The sequence below is a fragment of the Malaya genurostris genome, chromosome 1 (genome assembly GCF_030247185.1).
Source record: "Malaya genurostris strain Urasoe2022 chromosome 1, Malgen_1.1, whole genome shotgun sequence".
NCBI lineage: Eukaryota > Metazoa > Arthropoda > Insecta > Diptera > Culicidae > Malaya > Malaya genurostris.
Window position 1 is genome coordinate 114566276 of NC_080570.1, and position 19710 is coordinate 114585985.

Consider the following 19710-nt stretch of genomic DNA (forward strand, 5'->3'; position numbering starts at 1 on the left):
TTATTTCATTCTGTAAGTTTGCGTAAATCACGTTTATCCTTGAAGCAGGAGAGAGATGTAGAGTATAGATACGTCCTTATGAAAAACATTACTATAGATATTGTAGAGTATAGATACGTCCTAATGAAAAGGTCTTCTAGATATGTCACAAACAAAAGGGGAGGAAGTAAGTTCCGGTTAGATAGCAAGAAACGTTTCAAACGCGATCAGTTAAAAAGGGTGACGAAATCACGGCATCGAACGGAATTAAATAAACTGCTGGTTACGAAGTAAATGATCGAGTAATCTACTTTTGGTCCGAAAGTGTCGCGAAGTTGGACTCTACAATCAGATGTTTAATTTTTTTTTAATTGTATAGCAATACAACGTGTTGTTCTATTATCTCTAAACGATGGTTTAGAATTAGCACGGTAAGCCTAAATAAGCCTCTATAAACACTTTGTAAGCATTTTCTGACCATGATTCATTTCATTCATTAGGAAAAGATGTTTAGCTCATGATTTGTATCCTATTGATCATAAAATCGGTTGATATAGGAATCATCTGAAGCAACCAGAAGAAGTTTCTCCCTTTTAGTCCTGTTCAAATGAAATTAAGGTTTATATCAAAGGTGATATAAACCTTAATTTCATTTAACCCTCAAACAAAACAATTCTTCCAAGGCTGTCATTGCTTCGATGACTTCGATCTTAATGACAGTGTGAAATTTTGAAGCCTCATCCCCCTGTAATTCCGGATCCGAATCAAATCCAGCAACTTTAGATTCAACCAGAAGATCTTTCATAAGAATCTAAGTGTGTTAATCGGCCAAGCCATCATGGTGATCAAAAAATACCAAAAATAACTTCAAACCGGAATTTCTGAATTAATGCAGCGATGGATGAACATTTTGAACAGTTATGACAATGAAGACTAAAATCCTAATCTTAGAATTCTCGGAAGCTGATTTTTTATATTATTCCGATTTTTAGGTCTTGTATGTTGTTGCCAGGAAAATCCTTTTGTCTTAAGTAATATAAGAAAGGGATAATTACACCGATATGTTAGCAAAAACAGGGTTTATTTTATTGAATTTATTATTATTAATATGATCTGAAAACTGTCAGGGGCACAAACGTGATCTTTGCGCAAGAGTTAAAAATACGATGTTCAAACTTGTACACTGCGTTTATGTACAAACTTGAGTGCGATTCAGCGTGTACAAACTTAAACATAAAAGGCGATGTTTGAGTGAGTGCAAACACTTTCGTGTCCATCGTGCACATGCTGCACCTTGATGACTGATATTTTGAAATTGTGATGAATTCTATGTTTCACGATATGACTATTCACGTATTGACATCAAACTGCCTAATATATTTGAAAATCTAGGATGAAGCTCGAAGCTGTTTTTAAACATAGGCACAAATCTTATTTGTATGTTACAAATTACAAATAAATGAACGAAAAAATAAATAAACTGCGAATCATTTCTTAATTATTGGTTCTTTCTTATTACCAGTTCTACTCGTAATAACGTCATATTGGTTATGTCTCTGACATTACCCAACTCACCGCCATTGTAAAATCTTCTAAGACAAATCAGTGAAGATGAAAGTGTTTCACTTTTGACTAGCTTTTCTGCAAAGTTATGTGGCAAAATAAGTTAATAGAAATGAGAAAAACAAAACGAAAGTCTTTTGGTATTATACAAGTTCTTCTACTAATTCATTCTAAAAGTGTCTTACTCTTCCGGATGACTCTCCCAAGTAACCAAAAGTTCGGATAAAAGGGTATGTTTTGGCTTAAACAGCTTTATCAAAGTTCAGGAAGAGCCTTCTAAGCAGCCCGTTTTTTAAGTAATTATCCACACTTTAAAGTTCACACAGTGTTCCCGAACAATCTTCTAAGCAGCTATTAAAGGAGAACTTTGAGGTTTACATTGAAACTGCGTGTAGCCTGCAAAACAACTTCATCTGTGTTATGCGAAGTTCTCAAGAAGTTCAAATATCAATCTGGTTAGCGCTCTATTCAGCGTTCAAGCAATAATAAAATAAAACAGAATTTCTGAACGTATTTTGTAGATGCCCTACTATATTACAGTTGAATTTAAACCTTATTATGTTGTATTCTGTAGCGGTAATCGAGCATATAGTATGACAGGAATGTTGTTTAGTAATGTAGTATAATTTATTTACCGTGTTGATGTGTCAATGAGAATTTTATTTGTAGAATTGAACCCAGGAACAGTTGCACGCGAGCTATAACTTGAACCTCTACACCATCTGAAATATAGAATAACTTTGCATTTTTCAGTAATGTAATGTAATGTTTCCAACACGCACACAGGTTAAGAAAATACCAGTGACATTTTGTCGTATTGAGCTTGTACCTAACCAGACGCGTTAATCGTTCTTGTATCTTAAATAATAAAAACAATTCGAGTTAGTTGTTTGGCTATTGAACATAGGTAATATCACCTTCAAAAATTATGATTCTAATAATAAACAATTTCATCTAACCTAGGACATGCCTTTCACTGTTGTGCAGACGGTTAGTGCTAGAGGGAAGAAAGAACTTTCGATAGTCCCTCAAAAATGGGTTAATTCTACATCGAGAGGCGATGTTTTGATGTGGCCAAACGAAAAAACTATTGCTGAACAAGAAATACTGCTTCGAAACGAGAATACAGAGCCTAAGAATTCTTGGCACAAGTCAAAATGTCTTGTAAAACGTAAAAACATTTCATCATTTGACGAAGGCGTTAAAATTACAGAGGAAATGTCTGGCGATTCTTCTTCGGACATCAGTGTAATTTCTCGTAAAAAGAAAAAAAGTGAAATGCAAAAGGAAAATTTTCAAGCGATGCTCAATCTGTATCCCAACGTTCCATCCTCATCAGTGATTTCAAGTTCTACAAAATTTGTAAACACTTCCTTCAGTAAGCTTCCAAAAAAATCGCAAGAGTTTTTTTTGGATACTTCACCCACACTGTCGTCGGAAATTACAAAAGATAAGATAACTACATCTGAAATGGCACTTCCAAATCAAACATACAACAAACCTAACTTATTATCGTTACCGGGACGTACTCTTCCGTCAAACGCAGCAGAAGTAGAAGCCCTTGTGCATCCAGATGTTGATTGTATTGAACCATTTTTATCCATAAACTCCGCATCACCAAGTCTCATTCCCGAAATTGAATCAAATTCGCAAATTATCGCTCCATCTCCGTCAGACTTGAAATCTAATTCCAACAGTAACGAGCTATCGAAATCTGTCACAGTTATGACTGACTTGCCCACTTCAGAAGCATCAATCTATGAATGTTTGGATTATTTGAAGCAGCTTATTGACATGCAGCACACGTTAGAAGCAAAAGTTGTATCTCTAGAGAAAAGAATTGCACATCAATCGACGCAACTAGAGTTTATGATGAATTTAATTGAAAGTGGTCAGCGATCATCCACGATAGAAGCAGCAAAATCATTTCGTTTCGACCCTATCAGTAATGTCCAGGAACTATCAAATTTAGAGAAAAACCTCAGCGATTCTGTTTTTAAATCCGAATTTGTTAGTATTATTCGAAACACTACTTTATTAACTGTTACAAATGTACGATTTATTTTTATAGATGAGGTGGCTTCGGATTAACATTAGTGGTGATTACGCAGATAATCGCATGATTTGTGCTCTTGATATCATTATGACGAAGCAGTTCCAAACTGAGTGCACTTGGACAGGCGCAAGTCGTAAGGGTCCAAAAATACCATTAATGATGTATCGACAAATACTAAAAGCTTTCGAAGAAATAGGTACTAGCGAAACCGAATTGGTAACTCAGCAGAAACTTGCAAACTTTTTCATGAAAAAATTGAAAAATGCAAACAAAAGACTGAAAGCTTCTGGTCAACGGCGGAGTTCGCGTCACATTGTATCTAAGAAGAAAAATAAGTGCTTTCACGATAATTGTGCATCTAAATTTCCCGCCGAATTCATAGACCATGCACAGATAGCAGATATCAATCCCAGTATCCATAATCAGTTGGAATCACTTAGCTCCTTAGGACTCTCCATCCAAGTTGTTGAATACACAAATGGTAATGATATTGAATCCGCTATCGAGAACGCTACTCCAGATGATAATTCAACACTCACATACAACACATATTCAAATACTATTTCAGAATCTAATGACGTCTTATTAGAAAGTGAGGCATGTTCTAGAGATAACACTGAATCTGATAGTGATTCTATAAACAATACTATTTTGTCTCACGGAAACACTGAATCAGAAGGAAGCATGGAAACCGAATATTTAAATTGAGTTAATTTATTTATTCTCCAAGTACAAATTATAAGAATAATACATTTCATTTTAATGCTGTTTATTACATACACTTCTATTCAAATGTGTGAAGAAGAGGAATGAACACATAATCACTTCCACATACTACTGCAACAACTTTACATTTAATTTCATCACAATAAAATTGATAATCTTCTGAAGAAAGATTACTTATATTTCCTGCCAATATGTGCAAAACAGATGATTCGATAGGATCCGAGAAAAAATTGGCTTTTTTATCAATAATTTTTCCATAAATCATTATACGCGATGATTCCACAGCATTGACAAACTTAACAACTTGCCAATTATTTGTCATGAACCAGCAATTTCTGTGAGATGTACTTAAAACAAAGCCGTTCCTTAAATAAACTTTTATGAAATTACCAGATATTTTTACCGACGGAAAACTAAATGTCTTCGATGTTTGTGTTCTATAGTATTCATGCGAGTCCACTTCCGATAATCTGTTGATAACTTGTTCTAGACTTCTCCATCCGCTACGAATTAAATGTTTCATCCGTTGTAAACTATTTTCGAATGGGTATGCCGAAATCGTATTCAAAGGACCAAACACTTCCACCTCATCAACAATGTGTTGCAAATTATGTAAATTACTGGTGATGTATTGTTTTCCATAAAGAGTCATAAATTCTGATATGAATGCCTTCAGCATAGCTCTGGCTACATGCCAATTGGCTCTATATGCATTAGATGACAACAATGTGATAGAGCAAAAAAACAGAAGGAAATGATGATAAGCAGAAGCTGGAAGATACTTTTTCAAGACAACTATGCTTGCATAGTGCAAAAAAGCACTAAATTCTGTTCCTTTCCAAAATGATACAAAATCTAACCCACGAAACTTGCGATGCACTTCAGACGGTAATTGAATGTTGCATAACATAGTTGAAATGTCCGTGATTTGCTGAGAGCTTAGTTTCGTTTCGAATCCGAGACTACCATCCCTCCAACCGTTGAGCAATCGCTTCATAACCCCTAAATCAATAAGGTGCAATCTATCTCCAACTATAACATCTTGGATCACATCCATATTCGGTACGTCAATCAGAGGTGTGACAGTCTTGTGATGACGATCATATAAATGCATTCGGAATTCTCGGTCGGTACGTTCACTGCAATTTAATGATGTAAATATAACCGTTCTTGATTCGTATGAGTATTCTCCTTCACATACACATTTTAAGCATCCATTTTTCGAGTTAAATCCGAAAACACCTGAAATTTAAGTTAGTACTGAAGTAAGCAAAGGAGCCAAAATTCTTCATACCTTTAATAAATGCTCGAGCAGGTGTATCACATATGAAGCATCTCAATCTTACTGTTATATGGTGATTATTAACCGAAATCCCATGCATCAACACATCTTGAAGTTCGTTCACCAACGGTCTTAAAAATTCTTCTAGGCTCTCAGGTTTTGAGTTTCCAAAAAACAGAGCGATTGTCATTGGTTTTGCTTCTGGAAACTCGGAGATGTTAAATAAAATTGGCCAAAATTGGGATTTGCTGTTTTTGTAAATGGGGATACCATCGATATTAATGTTGATTGAAATACTGATGGCGTGCTCAATATAACTGCAATAATACAATGAATATATTATTTTCATCACATAAATGTCCAGAATTACCGGAAATAGTCGATTATACATTTTTGAAGACCATTATACCAATAGTGGCCACCTCCAACGTTAATTATGTCCGTTGTTGCTTTTCGAGATGTTTTAAGTAGAGTTCTCGCAGAACGAGGCAATTGTTTTCCATCCGTTTTTCGTTTTATAATATCCATTATTAAATTTATTGACTCATGGGACTGATTGGTTTTTAGGGCCCAGAATCTAATACATTCCGGGAGACTCATGTCATCAATTTCATCATAATATTGTAGCGAGTTTTCAAAGTCGTCTTCAGTGTTGGTGTTATCTAAAGAAAAATCTCCACTATGGTTCACGGTGTTGAAATACTCAGATACGTGTTGTGAAGTTTCAGTAATGAATTGTTCTGTTACATCTCTCACATTTGGAGTAGAATCGTTAATCATTTCCTCCGTAATTCTCGACATTTGATTGTTTGGAAGAGATTCTATGGAATACTGAATATTAATTGACAGAAAAAATATTATCTTATTCAACATACCTGCAAACAAAAACTTGTTCTCTTGCGTCCATTTAGCTAGTAACTTTTTGCGGCGATAATAAAATAATCCACTTTTTTTAATCACTTTGCAATAATCCATTTTATAGGCAACAATAAAAGCGCACAAAGCAACAACAATCAATATTTCTGCTTGACAAGTAGTAGCTATTCAATATGTGTTAATATTACACTGTCATCGCAGAGATGTTCAAATAGCGTGTTGGTTGCGCGCTGCAATTGCGACATAAGGTTTCTGAGTTCAAGTCCCGTTTGATAATATTTTGCATATTTTTTTTTTAATTTAAATTATTGTCAATGTCAATGGCGACACACATTGCATTACGTTTGAATTCAAAAAATTCGTTTGGAAAACTTTAATCCGATAAAAAACATTATTTTCGTCCTTAAATCTAAAAATGTTTCGTCGAGAAATCCCAAGTTGAAAAGGGTACCATTAGGAACTTCTATCGTACTTTCAAGTTGCTGAAAGTTCCTTGTGGAGCTTATTCCGTTCTTTCAAGCTGCCAATGAAACTATTAAACACTTGAAGTTGCGAAAAGTTTCACTTGCACTATTAAGCAGCGAGAAAGTTCACGCGGAACTTAAGTTGAACTTTTTGTGAACTTGGAAGTGGATTATTGAAGATACTGCGGAACTTTTGGTTGCTTGGGTCTGTCTCATGAGGCAACCACAGACTCGTCAAATCACCAAACGTTCCAGCTGGATTCTTACCTACGGAGAAAAGAAAACACCAAAAATTAGATTCCTCTTGCTGAGAAGCACGGTAACGAATTGTATAATCGAGAAGGAAAAGATAAGAGACAGCAAGTTACGTAACACGTTTGTCAAACACAATAAATTTTCCGCAGCTCTAATTTCATCGTGCGAAACTTGACGAACTTTCCCGTCCGTGTCCCAAATTTCAACGTGTCTTGGAAGGCAAAAGCACCCCGGAAAGCAGAAAGATGCCTTCGTTCAGCAACATCAGAAATCGCTCATATGCCGCTGCGTGTTTGTTTCTGTTTTCATTTTTTTTCTCTGCTAACGCCTCACCACGTATCGCGATATGCCTTTATTTTAATGCGAATTTTTATTGCACTCGTCGTTGCACTTTTTGTTTTCGGGGCCGATTGAGGAAATTGTAACTTTAAATACTCGAGCCGAGCCGCCACCAGTTTGATCATCAAGCTCGCATCATCCGACAGACTGCCGCATTGATTAATTTGAGGTTTTCTATGTGTATTTCTCAATTACCAAAACGTTTACCGGGGCGAAAAATAATTGTAATCAAGTTTTATCACACCGACCGGCCGGCCACGGTTGGTGGGAGCTGGACCAAATGGATCGGCTTGCTGGGAGGTGGCTTTCGGTGCTGAGTGCAGCCTGATTAATTACTCTTGCTTTTGTTTTGATTTTATTACTAATTTTTATTTTCAATCAGTCGTTTTGTAATAGTTGAGTGCTTTTTTTCTTCTTGTTTTTTTTTTGAGTGCAAGTCAATGTTTCAGCCCTTGTGCAAATGCCTCACGACAGCAATAGAAAATCTCAATTTAAAAAGTTGTAAAATATCAATACATTACAGATTTGTCATTTTTTTAATTTTTTGACCATAGTTTCTTTCTATTCTTACTTACTATTACCTTAAAAAAGATAAAAATTACCCGACATGATTACCGCAATATGTATTGAGAGTGGAGAACCTTGGATTTCGTCTTTTCCATTTGTCCGCCCTACAATTCAGCGTGCTGTCACAAAAAAAAACTCAATCACGAGGAGAAGTCATTTCACACATCAGTGGAAGTGCGATGCTTAGATCGGTTTCACATGAGCTGTGACCTTGTCCCGGTATGTTGACTCGCAACGATTGTTCATAACTGAACGAACGAACGTCGGCGACGTTCACGAGCTGGCGTGGTGCATCCACTGTCTGCACAAAGAAGCATCACTTGACAAGCAGACAAGAGCTCCTGTGGTTTTTGGAAGCTTAATTTTGAAGTCACTCAACCGCAGTAACTATCTGTACCGGTCACGGCATCTTCCCAGAGTCTTATATTTAGAGTTTTTCATTTATCCAATAATTTGATTCGATTTGAAATCTTACTATTTTCGGATGAATGAATGAAAATTGAAAGTTACGAGCACCACGGGGAGTGAAGCCGAATGCTCGTCACGTGCAGCTCTGTTTCACAGTGGATGGCGGCTTGTGATGGTAAGTTATGCTTACTGCAGAAACGAACTGAAATATCTGAAACCATCAGTCTGATTAATTAGACCTGGCAGAAAATGTTGAATACCAACAAATTATGTTACTAGTGCATAAGCATTCTCGAATATCGCTTTCATTTGACACATTGACGTTGAAATGAAATGCAGAGATGATCAAATGTCCGGGAATAGTAAGTAAAGTATTCGAAATAAATGGTATTCGATTGGTCAACATTCTGATAATCGAGATGTTGACATGACACTGATTGAAAGAACTGAAAGAAGATTCGTCGATTATATACTAACCTAACCCAATTTTACTTATTTCTGAAGATATTTTATGTTATTCGAGGTAGCAAAAGTTGTACTAATCACTTTAAAATCAGTTTTCTTGCCCTCTGAGTTAGCTTTTAATATGCTAATCCTTAACCGTCGTTGGTGATGACAATATTGCTGCAAAACCGGGATAATCATGGTATAAAAATTGTCAAATCGAGATCACTGCCGACGAAGATCCCTTGTGATCTTTCCTAATAAAGATCACTACTGATCTGATATTTTTAAGATAAGTTGATCAGCGATCTTTAAATCACATCGATCAAAATCGGTACTGATCTTCGGTCGCACAAAATTGGTAGTGATTTTGAGCTAAAATGATTCTTGATTCCTGTAAGCTTTGATCATTGTGGAAGAAAAAATCACATATTATCTAGATCAGACTTGAAAACCGATTGATTTACGTCTAAAATCGTTGATCGATGAGGGGTGTGAATATTAGTGACAACAGTAATCCTACACGGAGAACCCTTCGATCATAAAATTGCGATATCGCAGTTTTTGATTTTTGCGATAGTTGATTTAACTAATTTGTTTTTGATTCAACCAAAATGGTTTTTGATTTGCATATATTCAAGTAGTTGAAAAATATGTTGTTTTGAATGCTGTCAAATGCCGGAGACAGTTAAAAGCAAAACAATAATCGCAATGCAAAATCAACAACTTTTTTAGTTGAAATCTGTTCGCGTCGCTTCAAAATGTCAATGAAAACAACATCGATGGTTAAAGCGTTTGGTGAAATTGTGTTCATTCGATTTGAGAATTTTATGATAACAAGTGTTTATCTAACAGCGGTGTTGTGATAAAGTTAACCTTGTTTGAGATGAAAAAGATTTGGTGACAAATTAGAAAATGTTAATGAATGATCATCTCGTAATCTTTCAGGTATGCGCAAAAATTTTATGCTTCAAATTCGATCATTATTTACTTCCAGCAGACTGTTTTACTTCCTGCTGTTTGATACCGATGATGATGTTCATGCATTAGCAATAAAACGCATTTTGACATGAATTTAATTTATAAAAGTAACAGGAGCGAAGGGTTTCAAGCGCACAGAACGCGCTGCGATTGAATGGCGCGTTTGAATTGCCGTCGCAAAATTTCAATTCCCAGCGGTTGATGCACCCAAGCTCATATAAATTGACTTAAATTATCAGTGCATAACTTTAGTTCAACCGTTTGAAGGCATCATTTTAGGTAAATTTAGGGGGGTTCGAAACCCCTAAACTCATCTCCCAACGCGCACGGGCCTGCTTCTGTGCATGATATTCAAGCTAAATAGGGTCAATTAGTTTCCCGTTTCAAATTAAATTTTCTTGGAAACAGGGCAGAATGGAAAAACCTACCTGACAATGTCTTCGAAATTTAGTTGAGAATATTCTGTGAAATTTTCAGAATGATTCATTGAGTTTAGCGGTCGTGTTGTATTTTTTCTGACTGAAGAACTGCAGAAACATGAAACGCTCGGAAATGCATACCGCTACTTGTTCATCGAATATCTCGGCTTTGAAGGCTTGTATCATAAATCTACCGTGACAAAGTCTAGATAATTTAGTTTTGATGCGATTAGTACATAAAAACATATATGTTATCGCGATAAAAATAATGTCTTGTATTTTTCTGTGAAACAAAGTCAGTTTCAATGCATCCGCCATTTTTTTCGCTTTGGTTTCCTGATAGCATTCCGAAAAAAGAGAGAGAAATAAAATTGGCTCGACAAGGCTGCCAAACAATCTTTGTGAAAGTTGATTTTTTTTTGTTCATTGGAATCCAACCCATACGATAGATTTATGTGATAAAACTTCTCATCAAAATAATAAAATGTATGCTGGCATGTATGTACAGTTTGCTCATATACGAGAAAGTACAAGAGAAATACGATGCGCAAAGGGAATTGAGCGAGCCACGGGGCTGAGGCCAGTAGGTCGCGTAAAACCACGTGGCTCGCTGTGCGTAGTACATTTCTCTTCATGCTCTCTCGCAAATGTGCAAAATGACTCCCGATGTGGCCGGGTTGCCAAGAAAATTTTGATATTTCCGATTACAAGTTTGACTACATCACATAAAAACCAAGAAAGCTACCGCTTGTTTGGCCGCCTTTTTGAGCTTTTTCGTTGGCTAAGATTTGTCAATGATTTTTTCCTTGACTAAGACCTATAATGAAATCAGTAGTGTTTTTTTTATGTGCGAGATCAGTGATCTTAAGATCAGCAGTGATCCAGCTCTGCTGCAAAACTTATTTACCGGTAGCGACATCTGTGTATGAAAAATGAAAATTAAAAGTAAATTCGGGTGGGCGGAGAAGCAATTCATCAAATACGTCGTTTATATAATTATATCTCCGGAACCGGAAGTGACAGCAGCTTGATCTTTGATATTGATTTAAAGCTAAAACAAAAGCTTCTATACGAACCTTAGTGTGCAGTTCAGTCATCTTTAAGAAAAAAAAATTTTATAGTTTTTTTATTTAGCTCTTTTGCACTTAGGCTTAACGCGGCCGTTTTACAATAAAAAATATTTATTTTTTTTGCTGGATCTTGTAATTTTTTCCTTGGAGGAGAGGCGCTGTTATCTAGCGAATGAAGAGAGAGCAGTGGTTCGCTATTCACGCTCCCATCCATTGGTTCGCATCACTGTTATTGGCGAAACAATCGTTAATTATTTCACAGGTGTTGGGTATGTTGTTAACTGCAGCTGGTGTACTTTGTTCTATAGAGGATACTGATGGTTTCGTTGAGGGGGATGATTCGTTGTTGTTGGTGGCTGTCACAGTTTATAAATTGAAATAGTTTTACATGTCAGTTTATAAATTTAAACATAGATACATCGTAACACAAGCGAAAAACATCAAAGCAATTTGCAAGCAGTTCCAAAAAAACTATCCATTTTAGCTTTTTGATGGATTGTTTTGCTTTGACACTTCTCATGAGTTTTTGGCTAATAAACTCATTAATAAAACCAAATTAATTTTTGTTTTCTTTGTGCTGTCTTTCAGCAGTGATGGTGACAGATATATAGTCAAATTTTCTGATTTTAATCACAAAATTAGTTGCCGATGAAAATTTCGTGTTGGATGGATGGATGTAGGATGTGCTTACGTACATAATTTTCGGTGCGCATTTTACCGGTGTTTTCAACAGACGCTGGAACTATCATTATTAAGTATTTAAATTAAATTTATAACTGTGTCCGAGAGAAGGTTATTGTGTTACATTTCTTAACGTTTACTGTTATACCATTTCAGTTGCATATGTCTAAGACCTTCTAAATGTCCATTTCTAGAGCACAAAAATTAAACTCACATCGATTTCACTGAGATGACTTGAGGTTTGGGAACAGATAATAGTTCGAAGTAGAGATGGGCAAAACAGTTCATTTCAAAGAACCGTTCAGTGATGCAGAGTTCTGTTGGAAGAACTAGTTCTCCAGAGCCGTTCGTTCGTTCTATTCATAGTTGGCTTGTTTGTTCAAAGACTAATCGAGAACTTACTTTTGTAAGCTTAAGCGAGGAAAAAAGGTCCCTCGAAGTAGAACTGAGGTTCCGTGACGAAACTTTCTTATTAGTACCGTTCTTGAAAAAAGGTTGAGCGAGCTCAAAAAACAAAAAAAAAGATCCCTCTACTTTGAACTGAGGAACTACCGTTCTCGAAAACAGAACTATAGCTCGTTCATTCTTTCAAAAGAACTAGTTCTTTTGAACCGGTCGCGAACGAATTGCCCATCTCTAGTTCGAAGGGGCCAAATCAGGTGAACAAGGTGGATGGGCAAATAACTGGAACCCTAAGCCGTTGATTTTAACCATATAGGCGATGCTAATATACTTCATGTAAGGCCCTTTCACAGCGATTTCGGCCTTTAATCGCTCCATTAATGTACGCTAATACTTGCATTGAGGTAGTCCTCCAAAAGTATACTATGACAATCCTATAAAACCAGCGTCATAATCTCTCTGGCTCATTGGGCCTCATTTTCAGGTACTTCTTCAGTCCATGGTTGAGTAATCAGTTTGTTCTCCAGCGTATATTAATGAATGCTGACAAACATGTACTCGAAGTGAACTTGCGTTCATCTTTTTTGTCCTAAATAAGTATGTGCGGGATCCAGCGGCTGGATAACTTTCTCATCAGCAGAATCTTGCCCAACTATGGTAAGTTCGCGCACTTTCTCCTTCCGGTCATCCAGTACAATTTAATGTCTTTTTAGTATTGTCGTTTATTGCGGCCTGGATTTAACCTCCATTTCATTTAGTTGACACTTGACACTGTTCCCTTCGTATCAAACTTTTTTTTTGTTTTCTGATTTCTGGAGAGACCAGGGTACCTCGGGCTCACCCTCTGGGTACGTGCCTGGTAACGGTGACATCTCGTACTTTTTTGGTTTCGGGGTCTGTAAATCAACTTTTTCCTTATTGCCAAATCAGCGATAATGGCATTTCCACATACAAACTATTTTATAGTTTTGAAAAAAAAAAACAAATCTTTTCATAATATATTTTTATTGAAAGAGCTTAGAAAGTACCGAAGAACCGCTCATTATTTTGTTTTTTTTTTACGAATTCACAGATTGGCCAACAGATCAAACAATCAATTTTCCAGCACTGCTGGTTGGTAAACAAAAAACTAGGGAAAGGGATCATGACATCGAAACTACGGAACGGAATCCAATGAAGCTTAGACAGCAACCATTCAAGTTAACTATAGTAATTACACCGACAGCACAAAACAGGGTGCAACATTAAAATATTTATCTACATCAATCCAACAGAGCTGAAATCAGTTATGTTAATCGGAACACGGCCCGTCATCTCCATCAACATTACGATCCATAAGAAATTCATTCATTTCTATTGTTGTTCCGAGCGATTCTCCGGTCGGATTTCATTGAAAACCTAATGAGCTAGAAAGAGAAAAGTGCACTCCCCCACATGGGCCCCGAAGCCCTGGTGTAAGTTTGATATTGTAAACACGAAAATCCAAATAACTCCAACTAATATGTTTGCTAACATATTGATTTATACATATTAGTAGTGCTGGGAGTAAAAGTTTAATCCCATTGGTAATGAGCCTCTGGCACGCATCAAATCTGTCGACTCTTGAGAAAGAGACGCCTTTCACTGCATCGAGTTTCCCGCCAAAGATATCCATCAGCGACGGTGATCCACAACAGTCCAGGGTGTCAATTGCTTTGTTTCTCACTTGACACCGCTGAAGCCCTGTCCAGCCGTCGGGTCCTTCCACTTGCTTCTCGTCGTTGACGGGGCGATGCAACGCAAACGTCTTGGGGGCGGTGACATACTTTCGTTTCTTGTGCACCCCTGTCGGCATTGCCGGTCCGGGTTGGAAAGTATAAATCCATCCACAAGCAGTAAACAATCTTTGGCGTTTTGCTCCGCTGAAGATGCGTAATCGGTGTTTGATTTCTGATGTTTATGCCACTCGCATGCTGTTGCATGATGAAGCATTATTACCTCCAAGCGGAGTATAATTTCCGCTTTTGTCCGCTGTCGTTTTCGAACCGTCGTCAGCAGCTCGAATGTCAACGAGCTGCCGGTGCTCCGATGAGAAACTGATCACATTTTAACAAAAGACGACCAGTACTCGATCCACCCCTAATTCATAATGGCCCAAGAGGTATTCCGCAGAGCGCAACGACAGCGGCTCGATAAGCGACGGGTTGGAGGATCTGATTACCGTACAGCAGCTCTGTGTCAGGAATTTCCTCCCCACTGAGCGCTCAGGTGAACCCTGGGCTTAAGTTATGCGGTCAAACAGAGGTTAAATTTTTGTGAATAATGAAATATACAGATTTTAGATTTTTATTACAAATATTGCAACTTTTATGTGATAATGTTCAATACTAAATTACAATGGAAAGTGATATTCAGCTCAAAAAATTCGTGCCGATTCAATATAGCACCGTACATGTACACTGTATAGAACATAGAATATTAATAGACATTTCTAGTATATAACTAGTATTAGACAATTGCACAATATGTGATCTACTAGAATTATATTGAAATGCCCGACTTTTTTTTTCATTTGATAAAAATAAATAAAGATATCCTGAGTTCACCTGTCTTCTCCATTCGTCTTGGAAATTATTTCAATTGACATAGTAAAATGGGCCATCACTGTTGTTTGACAAGAAAAACTTTCAACTTTGAATGTTCACAACCCCGGGACAGATAATTTATTCCAATAACGAGGTTGTAATTTAATGGGCGAGCGCTGGAGAAAAGCGTGCGATTTTACGTTTTTTGAGAACAAATTCATCGCTGCTCCGTCATGTTTATTGTATGCCGGATTAAAATGCACTCAGGAATGATTGCATAAACAACGGAAGCAGCTTCATGAATATTCAACACCTCGGACGGACTGTGGTGAAACTTTTCCGTGGCATGACTTATTATGAAAAATTTGCAACAAGACAAAAATGAAATTCAGACAACAATCGACCTTTGGGCTGTTGCAATTTCCCAGCTAGGGCGGTCAGTAACCACCGCTCACTCGTGCAGGGACCCCATCTGTTCAATAGGAAATGTCTCATTTTTAGGGTGATGGAGATGGTTCAAACCTTTTGTCTTTAAGATCTAGCCTGGGGCAATTACAATAGCCATTCAAAATCCAAAAAATAAAAAGTTAGTAGTGTCAATTGGTCGGAGAATGAAAAATCTGTTTTTTATGGATGTAAAATATTACCACTTTCGAAAACTCATGCTTTGATTCAAATGGCAAAAGCTTGCTTTATTCCACTTAGTGGTATAATGATGCCATTTTCATCAATGTCTATGTAAAATATCGAAGAAAAATATTTTTCGGGAATTTTTTAGCACTAAGGCTGGTACTAAAACCATAAGTATTGTAAGTGATTTAGGAATTAAATTTATTTTGTAACATCGATACAGTAGAAGAATTCGGCGCTCTGTATGTCGAGTAAATCTGTCAATAACTTCGTCAATAAAATCACTTCAACGTTGTTATTAAGACAGCAATTTGTATTCTACTGCAATAAGCATAAACCACTAAAGCTTTTGGAAAATCTTTTTTTTTCTTTGCGTTATTCTACAGTAAAATAGTTCAGGAATATTTTGTGGTATTTTCAAGCCTATCGGAGCAAAACTCTGGAAGTTATTGGCCTTTATCTTTGCGTATTTCATACTGAAAAGAAGCGAGAGCTCGGTACACAGACCCAAGAGCTCTGCTGCGATTGACTTGAAAATTTGACAAAACATTCCTTAAATGTTTTATTATGACCAAATACAAAGAAAAAATATGATTTTTTTGAAACTGTTAGACCCTACGCGCTCCCCAGATGGCAGGTAAACTTTGAACGCATTTTTCTCGAAATAAGGTTTTAAAAGTACGTGTCCGTCGTCATTCAAAAACTGCTTTGCCATTTTTTTAATTTCAAGGTGCTTAGAGAAAAATTGTTAACTTCAACAGTACATTCTTTCATAAGTAACCATGAGATCAGTAGTGAATTCTTTTAATCGGCTAATAAATTTCTAGTTTGCAATTCAAGATAGTCTATGGCCAAATAAACTTAAATTAACAGAACTGAGAGTCCCATAAAAATATCAAAGTCCGACTTCCGGTTCTAACATTACAAAGTGCTAAGGTTCCACAGTTTCAAGCCGTCATAGAAAATCATTAAAAAATCTTTTGAGTTGAGTTCAAAACTGTTCCAATCTATCGATCATGTTAGTTTAATACCATACGAACTGTTATACTGGACCCATCATTTATTTCAAACCGCCATTTAAATCGAAGGTACAGAAAATTTTAGAAATTCTTTTAAATTGAGCCTAAAACTGTTTCAGTTTGAAGTCCATATTATTTGATGGTTTAATGGTCTGAATTTCAATATACCTGAATTCAATTTCCGGAAAATTTAGAAATAGTGGTCAAAATCTTTAAAATATAGCTCACTTCATTTTCTCAAATATGATTTTATTTATTTGCACTGATTTTAATTCAAATGTAGTATTATGTAATAATGTTTTCATAACTGGTTTTTAAACTTTTTTAGTTTGTTGTATTTTGACGAATCTTGTTATAATATATAAAATATATAAAAGATAATGAATGAATAAATATTTTTGTATTTTAAGAGTCTTGGAAATTTATTCAACCATACCTAAGAAATTGATATTAATTCCACTTCAAAGTTTTTGACCAGTTTATTTGCAATCAATTAATTAGACCTGAAAACTGCATTATTTTTATTTTTTTAATAATATAAGTTCAAAAGCACACTGCTTAAGCTCTAAGATGCCGAGGGTTAAAACTGTATTAGTTTACAGAGCAGTTTTGGGAAATTTGCTTCTTTTTACGCCATTGCTTAGATAAACTCACCTTATTGAAATTTTCTACACATATCACCCTGTAAATCCGAAGCTGAAAGTCCAAGTCAGAAAACGGTTTCTATGGGCCAGTAAGACTTATCTTTTGAATCAAATGTTTAAGGAGATAGCTGGCGGATCGAGACAAGAAACCCAATTTTTATATTTTTGTAGGAAATAAGGGAATGATATTATTCAAATAAATTAAAAGCATTGAATAGTACATATTTTGTTAGGCTTGTGAAATTGTTCCTAACTTTATACCAGAAAGTTTGTTTATTGTGCGACCTCTGTCGCAAAACGATTTTTAGGGTGAATACGATATCTCAAAAATAACAAAACGAAACGATGATGAAAAATTCAATTTCTAGATTCTTTTCGGAATAAAACATTGCCAATCATGCAAAAAAAATGTTTTTTTTTCGCAAAATCCTTCATTTACGAACAGCTAGTTGCAACTAAGAACAACATATAAAAGTTGCGATTTAATTGATCCACTAGTTTTTGAGATATCGTGCTCACCGTGATTTCACAAGCTTTTTGCGGCAAGGGGCATACAATCTACAATCTTCCACATATAACGAATAGTTTTACAACCATTATAAAATATGTACCTACTAATCGATGTTTTTAATTCAGTGACATAAAATTTTTTTCTTATTCCCTAGAGCAATCAAAAGATTGGGACTCTTTTTTCGAGCCGAAAGGTGTATATCTGTAACTCCGAAACCATAAATTTGATAAGGATGAAGTTCAGACATTCTCAATGGGACCGTAAGACCTATCCGTCTTCATGAAAATCGATTAATTCAAGTCTGACAGAAGTTAGTGACACTATTTGCTCAACCGATAGTCGTAGACGAGTATCGGAAGTAACTGGTCGATTCCGTGAAGATAGACGAAGACTGGAATAACACAGAAGAGCATAAAGACTGGAGAACGCGCGAAAACTGGTCAACTTTAAATCGATGTATTTCTGTTAAAAATGAAGTAAAAACACCCTGAAATGCTGCATTTGGAAGTTGAGTGTATATACAATGGTTACTATGATAAGTTTTCACCATTTGTTCTCCAATGTTTTAAATGACGTCCAAGCAAGAGGAGCAGTGCGTCAAAATGTTGCTCGCTCAGCACAAAAATCCGATGTTCTCGCAAGCCAAGTTGGCAAAATTGCTGGATGTGGCCAAATCGACCGTGACCAACGTTTTAAAAGTGTTTGGTCAGCGTCTGTCTACAGCCAGGAAGCTTGGAAAAAATACCTCGTCTAGCAAGCCGTGGGGTCTAAAAAGCGGCATTCTCATCACAACGGGAACCATCAACCATCTACGTCCAGAAGTGCCTGAAAAAGCGACTGCTGTCATTCCTGAAGAAACATAATAGACCTGTGCTTGGTGAGCTGCCACTATGGAAAAAGGTTATCGATTGGTACGATGCAAACAACGTGGTTGTGGTACCCGAATACTACAACCCTCGCAACAGCCCGGAACTCCGTCCTATCGAACGGTATTGGGCATTGGTCAAACGGGTTCTCAATAAAACTAATAAATCCATGGAAAACAAGCAACAACTTAAATCTAACTTGCGTTCGGCGGCGAATAAGGTTGATGAGACTACTGTACAAAATTTAATGGAAGGAGCTAAGCGGAAGACACGGCAATTCGGATTTAACAAATCAAATGAATAAACGATAAATACTTTTTTTTCGTCGACCAATTTTTGCGCGTTCCAGTCTTTATGCAGTCTTAACGCAAAGAGAAATCTCTTAGTTCTGAAAAGAAGATGATACCCAAAACATGTTGATGCGGTAATACAATATCTGGGGAAAACGACATCATAAATTAATTTTAATGTCTTTACCCTGCGAGTTGTAGAGCAAAATATCCACTTGATGCGTGGAATAGTTTCTACAACACTGGTGATCAAATAGCTCGGAGAATTCACACGAACTGAAGCAGATTGTAAATAATCCCTGTTATGTCACTGACATTACTAACCCGTCTTTAGTTACCAAGCTACATGTCAACATGGTGTAGAGAATTCGCAGTATTTGTGCTTAAGCTAAAACTCGAGTCAAATATTTCAAAATACATCCTATCCTTTGCAACCATACATGAAATGGAAACTAGAGATCTCACCCTGCTAAATGTAATCAAAAGAAAGATTGATTGAGAAACTGCTATAAAGTATGGCGCAATGATTTAGATTTAATTTCAATCACCCTGTATATTGACGAAACTGCCCGCTGTGTTTCCCAGTGGGTGGGCTACCATTGTTTCCACAAACCAGTTTAAAGTGCATTATTTTTTTGTGCTGATCCGTTGAATGCAAAGCAATTAAAAAATTA

At 36.4% G+C, this 19710-nt stretch overlaps 2 protein-coding genes across 12 annotated transcripts in view; both read right to left on the minus strand.

The window, feature by feature from the left end:
- LOC131425442 (uncharacterized) overlaps window positions 1-19710 on the minus strand; it is a 273110-nt gene that overhangs the window by 100095 nt on the left and 153305 nt on the right. The gene's annotated exons all lie outside the window — the stretch shown is intronic.
- Window positions 4328-7134, minus strand: LOC131425444 (uncharacterized). 3 transcript variants are annotated; one of them, XM_058587385.1, is made up of 5 exons: window positions 6482-7134; window positions 5977-6427; window positions 5619-5923; window positions 5526-5566; window positions 4328-5463 (listed from the first exon to the last, which is right to left on the minus strand). In XM_058587385.1, the coding sequence occupies exon 5, from the start codon at window positions 5436-5438 to the stop codon at window positions 4383-4385; it is 1056 nt and encodes a 351-aa protein (XP_058443368.1). In that variant the 5' UTR covers window positions 5439-5463; window positions 5526-5566; window positions 5619-5923; window positions 5977-6427; window positions 6482-7134; the 3' UTR covers window positions 4328-4382. The 3 variants fall into 2 exon arrangements, with proteins under 3 accessions (XP_058443368.1, XP_058443369.1, XP_058443367.1); XM_058587384.1 differs by having other exon boundaries at window positions 4328-5566.